The following is a 12,924-nucleotide window of genomic DNA, read 5'->3' as shown; positions in this document are numbered from 1 at the left end:
GTGCTGAAAAGGGTATTTTCTTTCTTCTTCAGTCTATGATATTCGAAATCAAGAGACTATGAACCACATCGTGCAGATGATACCTGCTGAGTTTTACCCCAAACCGTTTTTCAGGACAAACACACGGGAAGACATGAATAGACCCCATTACAAGCATATTAGTTCACTTTGCTTTTCAGGCATCTGAGTCACACAGATGAAGTAAAGACGATATATGATATATGGTACGAAGAACCAATTGGAAAGAAAGCACTATTCAGCTGCTTTCCTTCACTGTCAGAATAATCCTTGGTTAAGGTTTCAATATAAATATTGTGAAAGGATCGAAATGATTTTAATCGTTGTACCTTAAATTGCGATTCAAAATAAAGACAATAGAAACCTCATTACTTTTTCTTTTAGACAGTTGTCACTTTTAAAAATGTATTTTATGCCCCATGTTTTTTCTTTTGCTGTCTCTCAGATGCCTTACTTTGATTTTTATTGCTAACACCCTTTTTGTCAATATTTGTCTTTTCACCTTTATCCTTTGATTTCGGCTTCCCTTCTTTGGTATCTTTCACTTTTTCCTTCCTTATGCCTACTTTCTCAGACTTCGGTTCTGCAGGCTCCTTGTCTCTCTTTTTACCTTTCTTTTCTGTTTCAGCCTTAGGTTTTTCACGTTTCATGGGCTTCTCCTTCTTTACTTGGAACTTTGGCTTTGCTTTTTCCTCTTCCTTAGGTCTTTTTTCAACTTTCTTTACTTTCTCTACCTTTTTCTCCAATTTAATTGTTTTGAGCTGCTTCGTCACTTTTTCTTCAACTTTGGGTACTTTAACTTTTTTATCTATAGGAGAAAACAGAAGATTTTTTAAAAATGTTATGGCCTAGAAATTCACTAGCCTTAGCGCCGCTTTTGAGGCGCTAGAGGGACTAGCGCCAGAGTTATGGCCAGTTCAAAAATTCCCTAGGGCCCTAAAGCGGCGTTGCACCGGTAGCGCTGCGCCGGCACCGATGACGTCATCGGTGTGCGCAGCGTCCCGGTTGCCATGCCGACGGGCCCCAGCGCCGAAATTCAGTTGCGGCCGCCTCGCCCGTGGCAGCCGCAACTAGGACTCTGGCAACAGAGTCCAACATGTGTTTGCGCCGGCGCATTAAAGGCCCCGCGGCGGCCGGCCGCTTTCCCGCCGGCCGCCTGCCCGCAGCTCCCTCCCCGGACTTCTCCCCCCCCCCCCCGGAACAGATGCAAGCCCGGCACTTGTCCGAGGTGCCGGGCTCATTTTTGAAGAGATTTGCGCGGGCCGCGGCCGGGTGCAGGCAGCTCCTCCTTAACGGAAGGAGGAGGCCTGCACTTCCCGAGCCTGCCGCACCGCAGCGGGCGCCGCAGCGCCGGAATAGCGCCGCAATGCGGCGCGTTGCGCCAGTTTTCAGGCGCTAAAACCCTTCAGTAGCGCCGGCAGCCGTTTGGGCGCGGCGCTACTGAATTTTTGGCGCGCGCAAAGGGACTTAGCGCCGGCGCTAACTTCCGGCGCTAAAGCCCTGGCGCAGCGCAAACTCAATTTCTAGGCCTATCTCTTTTAAGGCTCCCAGTTTTCAACTGAAATGATTTGCCAGTATGTTTAATTACTTGTAAAAGGAAAACACTAGGGGGGAGAAATTGGGTTGCTTTGTGCCTCTCGTTCGTGCACCTGGGGGGGGGGGGCGCTAATGGGGCGCATATGCCCTAGCGACCAGGAGCCGCTAATGCCTCTCGTGAAATTCAGCAGGAGGTTAGCGGCGGCGGTAGCCGGTAGCGCTCTGCTAAGCTGCGTCAGCGATGATGACATCATCACCATGCGCAGCGCCCCGTTTGCGTCCCAGCCGCAAACTTCCCCTGCGCCCCCTGAACTATCATCAGGCGATGAGACCAACAGGATCAGGGGGCGGTTTTGCAGCGGTGGTCGTGTGCAGCGGCGCTACTTAAAGGGCAGGTGTCGGGTGGCCATTTTTATTTTGGCCGACTGCCAGCATCTGCCCACCTTTCACATTTCTATGCAGGGTGCTGGCCACTATCGCTCAGCCCAGCACTCCTCTTGAGTGCCGGGCTGTTTCCACAACACCGCACTCTCCAGTGGTCCAGCAGGGCCCCAGTGCGCGCAGCGCTAAGCCCCTTCCTTTTTAATCAGGGGAGGAGGCCTGCAATGACACAGTGCTACATGCTGCCGCGCGTGGCGCTGTTGCACATAGCACCACGACATTGAGTAGTAGTGCACCAAGAAGGAGGTGGAGCGCTTCCAGTAGCGTTCCACCTCCTTCTTGGGGTGCTGCTACTGAATTTATGGGGGAGGGGCGCTAACTTTTTCGGGGCGTTAATTTTAGCGCCCCGGCGATGTGGGCACTACTCAATTTTTCCCCCTAGAAATTTTCTTAAAAGACAAGTAAATCTCCTGTGGTGCTGCTCAGATAGTTCAGGTTATGGGGCACAGTGTTCTGTATATGTTAGGGTAAATTTTCAAAGCTCAGTGTTGCACTTGGAGACTTGCTTGATGGGAGCATTAATTGGAGAATCAAACAAGTTGGTCAATATATCTGATTCACAGTGCCCACTTCTGATTTTCAAATGATTCATTTTAATCACCAGAAGATCGTTAGCCTCTCAGATTAGTCACGCTGACCTCTGTGTCTGATTCTCCAATCCGCACACCTGCAGGGCAAGGTTCCACAAGCAGTTCTAACCTATCTATCAGATTGTATCCAATTCCTTCATCATTTTAAAAACCTTAATCTTATCCCCTCTAAGCCTATATTCTTGAAAGAAATAATCCTAACTCAAAGTTCATTCTTATCAACATAGGGACAGCAGTAGGCCATTCTGTCCCTTGAACCTGTTCCGCCATTCAATTAGATCATGGCTAAACTCCATTTACCCACCTTTGTTCCATATCCCTTGATACCCTTATCTAACACAAATCTATCGATCTCAATCTTGAAAATTTTAATTGGCCCAACATCCACAGGCTTTTAGGGGAGAGAGTTACAGATTTCCACTACCCTTTGCGTGAAGAAGTGCTTCCTGATTTCACTTCTAAATGCCCTAGCTCTAATTTTAAGATTGTGCCCCCTTGTTCTGGATTCCCCCAATGTATTTACTCTGCATTTACCCTGTTGAATCACTTCACCATTTTAAACACCTCAACCATCTAAACTCAAGCCAAGTTTACGCAACCTGTTCTCATAATTTAACTGTTTAAGTCCTGGTATAATTCTGGTGATTCTGTGCTGTACCCCCTCCAAGACCAATATATCCTCCTGAGGTTTGGTGCCAAAACTGAAGGTGACAGGTGAATCTATCGGCAAAACTGTGATTCTTTTGTGAATTAGTGATTTTTTTATGTGTTAATTATATGATAAAGTTTATCAGTTTAATAGTAGTATATAGTGGGGGTTGATGAGGAACTGTCACAGCAGTAGTATACGGTAGATATTTGTTTGGTAACATGAGATTGGTCATTTTTGCAGCTGAATTAATGAGGAAAAGCTCATATGACCTAATCCCACACTTGGCAGAGCAATCGATTGCAGTACAGAAACCAACCTATTCATCAAACAGAGCAATTTATTTTCTTTAAATCGTCAGGCTGGACCACTTCATAGAATCTTACAGCACAGAAGGAGGCCATTCGGCCTATCGTGCCTGTGCTGGCTCTTTGAAAGAGCTATCCTAGTTAGTCCCACACTCCAGCTTCTTCCCCCATAACCCTGCAAATTAGTTACAGGAACATAGGAACAGGAGTAGGCCATTTAGAAAGAAAGAAAGACTTGCATTTCTATAGCACCTTTTATGACCACCGGACGTCCCAAAGCACTTTACAGCCAATGAAGTACTTTTTGAAGTGTAGTCACTGTAATGTAGGAAATTTAGCCCCTCGAGCCTGTTCCGCCATTCGATGAGATTATGGCTGGTCTGCGACCTAACTCCATATACCTGCCTTTGGCCCATATCCCTTAATACTTTTTGTTAACAAAAATCTATCAATCTCAGTTTTAAAATTAACAATTGATCTAGCATCAATTGCTGTTTGCAGAAGAGACTTCCAACCTTCTACCATCCTTTGTGTGTAGAAGTGTTACCAAATTTGATTCCTGAAAGGTTTAGCTCTAATTTTTAGACTATGCCCCCTAGTCCTAGACTCCACAACCAACGGAAATAGTTTCTCTCTAGCTCTTCAACTACATGTCCAATTGCCTTTTGAAAGTTCCTATGGAATCTGATTCCACCATCCTTTCAGGTAGTGAGTTCCAGATCATAATAACTCTCTGCATGAAATAATTTCTCCTCATTTCCCCTCTAGTTCTTTTGCCAATTATTTTAAATCTATATCCACAGATTATCGACCCTCTCGCCAGAGGAAACAGCTTCTCCCTATTTGTTCCATCAAAACCCCTCATAATTTTGGCTACCTCTATTAGCTCTTCCCTTAATCTTCTCCGCTCTAAGGACAACAATCCCAGCTTCTCTAATCTCTCCACATAACTGAAGTCCCTCATCCCTGGTACCTCCCTGGTAAACCTCCTGTGTACCCTTTCCAAGGTCTTGACATCCTTCCTAAAGTGTGGTGCCTAGAATTGGACACAATACTCCAGCTGAGGCCTAACCAGTGATTTGTAAAGGTTTAGCATGACTTCCTGGTTTTTGTATTCAATGCCCCTATTTACAAAGCCAATATCCCATATGCTTTCTTAACTGCCTTATCAATTTGCACTAGCCACCTTCAAGGATTTGTGAATATACATCCCCAGGTCCCTCTGCTCTTGCACCCCCCTCAAAATAGTGCCATCATACTGCCTCTCCATGTTGTTTCTCCTAAAGTGCATCACTTCACACTTATTCACAATGGGCCGGATATTCCAACCCCCACGGGTGGGTACGAGGTGTGTACGCACCCGTAGGGGCCTCGCAAGTGCCGGTTTCAGGCACGCCAAGCGCATGCACTAAAACCCAGCGCTTGCGATCTGTCAAGAGAATTCTTGACAGATCATCTGCCTGCTCGGGAGAAGGGCCTCCGCGGGCAGAGAGTTCTGCTTTCTGCACAACCTCTGCCCGCTGAAAACCTTTAAAAATTTTACACCTGGTAAAAGCAAGCATAAGGCTTACTTTTACCAGCATAAGAGTTTAAAAAAAAAAAAAATTTTCACTCATTTATAATTTTAAAATGCTTTAAAAAAGGTAAGTTTATTTTTAGCCCCGTAAAAATTTTTAATAATTTTTTTCAAAAAATTTAATTTTTGTTTAAAATATTTAATTTAATGTAATTTTAATTAATTTTAAATACGTGATTTAAAAAAAAGTTCATTAATGTTTAACTGTTTTTTGAGTGATCCCCATTCACACTTTAGACAGATCTATGCATAGAGACCCGTCAAAAGTGTGCAGGGGGATTCCTTTCTTTGATTGGTTCCCCATGACCCACGTGATCCCAGGGATGCTTGTGAACCACATGCGCCCCTGGGATATCTGGGCCTCTGCGCACGCGGACCAGGAGAGGCCCAGGATCGGAAGTCTCGGGACCTACACAGCCAGCAGGTAAGTGCATAGATTTTTCCCGATCGGAGGCATCCGCATGCAGGAAGCCTCCAATCGGAAATTCAGGGCCAATAAATTGCATCTGCCATGTGGCTGCCCATTTCACCAATCTATGTCCTCCTGAAATCTGCTACTATCTCACTCACTATTTACTACGTTGTCAAGTTTTGCATCATTTGCAAACTTCGAAATTATACACCCTATACCCAAGTCCAGGTCATTTATATCTAACAAGAAATACCTAATACCAACCCCTGGGGGACCCCACTTCTCTCCAGTCAGAAAAACATCCATTTACCAATACTCTATGCCTCCTATCCCTTAGCCAATTGCGTACCCAAGTTATCACCGCCCCTTTAATGCCATATGCTTCTATTTTCAAAATAAGTCTGTTGTGAGGTACTTTATCAAATGCCTTTTGAAAAGTCCATATATACATCTACTGCACTACCTTTATGAACCCTCTCTGTTACATAATCAAATAACTCAATCAGGTTAGTCAGACACGATTTACCTTTAACAAATCCGTGCTGGCTGCCCCTTATTAACCCATGCTTCTCCAAGTCCTTGACAATGGTCTCTAGTAATTTTCCCACCACAGACATTAGACTGATTGGCCTGTAGTTACCAGATTTATCCCCCTCTCCTTTTTTGAACAGGGGTGCAATGTTTGCAGTCCTCCATTCCTCTGGCACCACTCACATATCCATGGAGGATTGAAAGATTGTGGTCAGTGCTTCTGCAGATCAACCAAGTCCTACTGCCATGTTACTCCACCCGCCTGCACTGAAGCTGCATTGAAAATTTTGTGGGTGCCCACCAACAATATGCAAATGCTCCAAACAACAGAATTTGAGGCTGGGTCAGACCCACGCCCATGGATATATCCCTCAATACTGCCCCAAAAGGCCTCTCCCGGAAATTAGACCCCAAGGTTTAATAATATAGATTTTGTTACTCACTAACTGACATGGATTTGGTTTTCTTTAGGAAAAGGAAAATTGTAAAAGAAAAACTATTAGATCATTCTTAAAAAAATCCAGCATAAATTAGTGAGCTGATGATTTGAATGAGCTGGTTTGCTAATCTGAGTGAAGGGGAGATATTTGCCTTTCTATCAGTACTGATTAAATCAGAAGCTAATTAGTCCCAGAGGCTTGCTGCAATAGAGAGTGGGGGTGAATTCCATGGAGGTTGTCCTCTCATCTGCCATAACTTCACCAAAAGAGCCTTTTAGAAAAATGCCGTAAATTCTGTTTTCACTGTTCTTCCTGGGTTTCCGTGGCTCTTGTACCGAAGTTATGACGGACGAGTGGGAGAAACTTCATGGAAATTCACCCCCACTGATTTTAAATTTAAAGCACTGGTAAGCTTCATTTTAGACCCAAGGTGCCAGTTAGTATTTTTTTTAGCTGAATATGTTCTTTTAATACAGTTGGTTAAGTTGAATTTTAAGAATAAAAAAGAAATGCTTTTAATGAATAAGTTAATGTTTTGTAAAGTTGATTTGGCTTGTACAATACACAATGGGTGCACTGTTACAAGTGATAATTGTTTCATACAGTGCAAAGAGCCAGCGTGTACTACATAGAATTACATAGAATTTGACAGCACAGAAACAGGCCTTTGGCCCAACTGGTATATGTCGCTGTTTATGCTCCACATGAGCCTCCTTTCACCTTACTTAATCTCACCCTATCAACATGTCCTTCTACTCCTTTCTCCTTCATGTACTTATCTAGCTTCCCCTTAAATGCATCTATGTCAATCTTTTTTGTACTTTCTCCAATGTTTCTGTATCCTTTTGGTAATAGGGAGGCCAGAACTATGCAGGGTACTCTAAGTTGCAAGAGATCCTGCACTGAAAGATGGCCCTATGTGGAGGAATTTTTTATTCTTCACTTGTCCTCCCTCTTTGAAGTGCCTATTTCCAACAGGTGTTGAGCATCTAGAGCATGTTGAGACAATCCAGGGGAATTATCGGGTATTCCCCATACCATGATATAAACTGGAACCCTAATAAGCCTTGCACAGAGTGAGTGTGCAGACTTAATGCGCTTCTGGGTCACATTACTATGCTCAGTGAATATCGGTCATGGACGATCCTGTCTGGAACCCAAACGACAACTACCAGATGCAGGTCAGTAGCTGCAGTGTAAATGCATCCCCACGTAACAGTTAAAGTAGAGTCATATTTTGACAGGCTTTATTCTTACCATTTATAAGAAAACTATTCTATCAAAAATATGGGTAATGATAATGATGTTTCTTTGTTCTGACACCAAGGATAGCACCGATTCCTGACCAAAGTGCCTCTACTGGTTGCGAGTGGTGTTTACCTTTTGATGGAGCTTTTTGTTTTGTTTCTTCTTTTGCTTTTATTGTCCTTTCAGGTTTTTGTCTTTTAGTCTCTGTGAGTGAAAGCACATACATCAACATTGGGAAAACAAAAGGAAACACAACTAAAAAGGCAGGGGCAAAGGATGTCATTAAACAAAATCCATTCTCAAGGAACACAAAGTATGGTAATTATGGTGCACCAAATTTATTATTTTCAACAAAATCTGATTTCATTTCAGCATAAGTACAAAGCTGAAGTTTAAAAGGATATCCAATAAAATGTTATCATTTTAAAGTACAGAATACAGTACTATTTGCTCTATTGTTTGTATTATAATGTGTTTTTACATATCAATTCAGTCAGATTTGCAATAAAATGTGCAAACGAGTCAAAATATATTGAAGACTAAGCAATGTTTCTTACCTGGTGGTGCAGCTGAAAAAGACAAAGGAATATGATCATTTAAAAAATAATTAATCTGTACATCATTTTTTACATAATTAAAACACAGAAATATCTATCAAATTGGCATAGCCAGCTTCTATATTGTCATTTTCTATTTGACACATTACATGGGTTCATGTAATGCTATCAATACAACCAGTAAACAGGATAAGACCATAAGAAAGTGTGACTCATGGAAAGTTCATTCAGCCCCTCTGAATTCATCCCTTGTGATGGACCATGTACAATTTGCATTTCTGTGGACTTTACCTAAACTGAATGAAATGATACTGTATGATATTAGTATATGAACAATTAACTTTTTCATATGAAATCCTTTTGCTTGCTATTTTAATGGGCGAGTTAATCCATTCATTTTATTTATATTTAAAACGTTAATGCGCTAATGCCTCAATTAAAATAGTAGACAAAGCAGTTTCATACCAATATATCCTGTTCATCAGCTAATACCACATGACATGGTTACACACCATTAATCTTTTGATGGGAACAATTAACATCAGGTAATAGATTTTTGGACTCTAGGGGAATCAAGGGATATGGAGATTGGGCGGGAAAGTGGAGTTGAGGTCAATGATCAGCCACGATCTTATTGAATGGCAGAGCAGGCTCGAAGGGCCGTATGGCCTACTCCTGCTCTTACTTCTTATGTTCTTTGTAAAGTATGTGACTATACTTAATCCAATAATGAAGAGACAGCTTGGAAGGTTCAACTTAGGTCTTTACTTCATACCAACAGGTGGGAACTGAGGGGAGATCAGTACCCACAGTACTATTTATACCCCTATGGCCAGGAGTGGTACTACGGTATCACTACGCCCTACAAAGTAGTGCTGCCCTGGCCATAGGTTTAAAGTAACATACATATTACATACACAACATTCCTCCCCTTTTAATTAAAACGTACCCGTGCAATTAAGTCAACAGATGCACCATAACTAGGGCTAATAACATTTGGTAACACAACATACATAACATTCTTATGTAAAACCTTTAAGATAAAACTGTGTATTCCCTCTTTGACTGTTGTGCTTCAATGCACTTTGGAGTACCCTTAAGATCAAGATTTACAACAGAAAAAAATAATCTTAATCAGAATTTGATCATATATCTTTTATTAAAATAATAAACTTTGAGCCTTATGTTGTTCTATGCTGGTGCAAAACACACTGTGACAGAATGTAGAATGCAGGTGTACAATATCACAAACGGTGAGTTTCTAATCTTAGTTGGTATCTCAAGGAGAAGCAGAGATGGAGGTCAGGAAAAATGGTACAGTAGTTGGAGGAGAAGTCACCCGCACACATTTTCTGATGGTCAGTTAGAGATAAAGCGATGTACAGGTTTGTGAATAGGTAGCTTGCTTATCATCTTGGCCATGGAATGATTCCCTCAGCTCCCCCAATGGCTTAGTGGGTAAATATACTGTCCAGCCATTAAGTGAGCTATATAGATCAGGCAGTTTCGACACATGGTCCCTGGCCTGTGCTGTGTAAACTTATATCAGTCCATATTGCATTAGGGGTTCTACAATTGGCCTCAGAAACCCTGGGATAGGCAAGGAAAAATCAGCCAGATCTCTGTTCCGGATTGCTATCCAAAGACCACTGAAGAAGTGCATGCACATTCAGACACTGGATGACAGATGGCCAGGGCTTGGTTGTGATGTCTGCTATGGTTAAATAGCCCGTTAACCCTTATTCTCTGGACTCACACATAAAGGATGGCCACTTAGGTGAGGCACCAGAGGGTTGAGGCAACTATGAACTGGAGCCCAGCAGCATCTTCAGGAGAGAAGGGAAGAAAATTGGGAAAAAAATCCCAATCATTCACCATTTAATCATATTAAATCCAAATATAGCACAGTTGACAGATTCTAATTATTTTATGTGGAGTATATAATTATGACAGCAGTTTTGTAAATGAGTACAATAAAATGCATTTCCCTGAAGACACTATGCACACTTGACTTTCATTCTGTTTGTGTGATTAAAAGCTTTTCAGCAGCAAAACTCACAGGCATATTTACAAAGAAAATCAATCGTGTTGGGATTTAAGACAGCCATGGACTGGGAATGAAAACTGCAGGGTTTGAAATATATATAACCTGAGGCTTCCCTGTCAAGATGTATTGAAAAGATTCTATCTAAATTGTGCAATCTCAATTTGTGGACTGTTTTCTCAGATATGCACCTGTAGTTTAATGGAGAATTCAAATACAATGAATTCTGCAAAGATTTTTTTACAAAACTCTTCCCAGCTGAGTTGTGTAGAGGAATTTATTAAACCTGCAAATTTCGCCCGGATTTTGCAGTAGAAACAGCAGTGAGGCTAACAGCGCTCACTGTGATTAAAGAGTAAATCGGACAGCAACTTCCAGCAAACGCACATGCCCAGTTAATGCGGAAATCAGGAAGTTGCAGTCCGAGTTGTTCTGCTCCTCCAGAGCAGTATTGCGCTGAGAGACTCGGCATTCAAACACATGGAACGGTGTGAAGTAGTGCTACTTACAACAACAACAAGAGCAACTTGTATTTATATGGCGCCTTTAATATAGTAAAACGTCCCAAGGTGCTTCACAGGAGCATGACAAAACAAAATTTGATACCGAACCAAATAAGGAGATATTAGGGCAGATGGTCAAAAGCTTGGTCAAAGAGGTAGGTTTTAAGAAGAGCCTTAAGGAGGGAAGAGAGGCGGAGAGGTTGAGGGAGGGAATTCCAGAGCTGAAGGCACGGCCATCAATGGTGGAGCGACTTACGTGATCGATACGCACTAAACACGCCAGAAAATGTTAGGGCTTATCCATTCAATTGTATGTGAAATTTTAACAACGTGATAAGTCTCAATTACTGCCAAACAACCTCACCGGTAATGAAAAATAACTTTAACAAATGTGGAGACTTTTTCCTTCAGAGTTTAATTATTGTTAAATATTTTTTTACTTTTTCTTTCTGTCTCTTTTACCTCTCTCTCTCTCTTAATCCTGTCTTTCTTTCCCTCTCTATATTTTGCTTTCTGTACATGATTTGACATTGAATTAAATATTGTAACTTACATTTCCTGCTTCAGATTCTGTGGGCTGGATTTTGTCAGCCCCAAGGAGTCCTGTATGGAGGTGGGACTGCCGGTAAAGTTGCAGCATTTGGGGGCGGGTGGCAAACCCACCCCCAACCCATCTCCGTGCCCTCTTGCTAGGAGGCGGGAAGCAGTCCTGCTCCGGGTCCCGACTCCTCGAGGTGGGAAAGAGATTAAAGCCTATTAACTGCCTGTTAACAGGTAGTTAACAGGCAGAAAATAGGATTATCCACATTTTTCATTCCAAGGTGCAAGCTTCCCGACCTCGGGGTACCCCGCCAGGGTGTTGGAGACGAGTAGGAAGTCCGCGGGGGTCGGAGGGGTCTGAAAGTGTGACGTAGAGGTGAGTGATGGGTGCAAGTATGGAGTGGTAAGTAAGGTGAGTGTAAAGTGTTAGAAAATATTAACTTACTTTTGTTTCTGCCTACAGCCTTCAGCCACTGTGGAGCCGGAGTCCCAACATCTCCATTGTAGATGTCACAGACTGGTTGTTGCAACCTCCGAACCAAAAGCCAGGTGATTTCTGCAAAGTTGAAAGGTTTGATGAGTCCTGAACACAAGGACTCATCAAACTATACAGAATGTCAGTGTTTGACAGCTTTACAGAGCTGTCAAACGATTACATTTCTTCTTTCAAAAGTTCTTGACAGATGGCACGTCATAGAAACAGAGAAGATAGGAGCAGGAGCACGCCATTCGGCCCTTCGAGCCTGCTCCACCATTCAATGAGATCATGGCTGATCATCCAAATTCAGTACCCTGTCCCTGCCTTCTCCCCATATCCCTTGATCCCTTTAGCCTTAAGAAATATATCCAATTCCTTCTTGAATATATTTAATGAACTGGCCTCCACCGCCCTCTGTGGCAGAGAATTCCTCAGGTTCACCACTCTCTGGGTGAAGAAATTCCTCCTCATTTCAGTCCTAAATGGCTTACCCCTTATCCTTAGACTATGACCCCTGGTTCTGGACTCCCCAGCCATCAGAAACATCCTTCCTGCATCTAGTCTGTCCAGGCCTGACAGAATTTTATAGGTTTCGATGAGATCCCCTTTCAATCTTCTAAACTCCAGTGAGTATAAGCCCAATTGACACAATCTCTCCTCATACGTCATTCCTGCCATCCCAGGTATCAGCCTGGTGAATCTTCGCTGCACTCCTTCCATGGCAAGTACGTCCTTCCTCAGATAAGGTGACCAAAACTGCACACAATACTCAAGGTGCGGTCTCACCAAGGCCCTGTACAACTGCAGCAAGACATCCTTGTTCCTGTACTCGAACCCTCTTGCTACGAAGGCCAACATACCATTTGCCTTCTTAACCGCCTGCTGTACCTGCATGCTTACCTTCAGTGACTGGTGCACAAGAACACCCAGATCTCTTTGCACTTCCCCTTCTCCCAATCTATTGCCATTCAAAAAATAATCTGCCTTCCTTTTTTTGCCACCAAAGTGGATAACCTCACATTTATCCACATTATAGTGCATTTGCTATGTTTC

General features: G+C 42.7%; 1 protein-coding gene across 50 annotated transcripts in view; it reads right to left on the bottom strand.

Moving 5' to 3' along the window:
* Positions 1-12,924, bottom strand: part of trdn (triadin) — a 732,832-nt gene that overhangs the window by 574,441 nt on the left and 145,467 nt on the right. For 46 of the 50 annotated variants that reach the window (XM_085997256.1, XM_085997227.1, XM_085997243.1 and 43 more), the window contains 3 exons: positions 8,307-8,318; positions 7,882-7,953; positions 521-826 (listed from right to left, as the gene is read on the bottom strand). In XM_085997256.1, coding sequence (XP_085853382.1) covers positions 521-826; positions 7,882-7,953; positions 8,307-8,318 — 390 coding nt within the window. The remainder of the gene's footprint in view (positions 1-520; positions 827-7,881; positions 7,954-8,306; positions 8,319-12,924) is intronic. The other 4 variants (XM_085997270.1, XM_085997273.1, XM_085997272.1 and 1 more) reach the window with 2 other exon arrangements.

The sequence above is a fragment of the Somniosus microcephalus genome, chromosome 9 (genome assembly GCF_052327205.1).
Source record: "Somniosus microcephalus isolate GS21.2 chromosome 9, FLI_Smic_1.0, whole genome shotgun sequence".
Taxonomy (NCBI): domain Eukaryota; kingdom Metazoa; phylum Chordata; class Chondrichthyes; order Squaliformes; family Somniosidae; genus Somniosus; species Somniosus microcephalus.
This window is presented reverse-complemented; position numbering and strand designations above follow the sequence as displayed.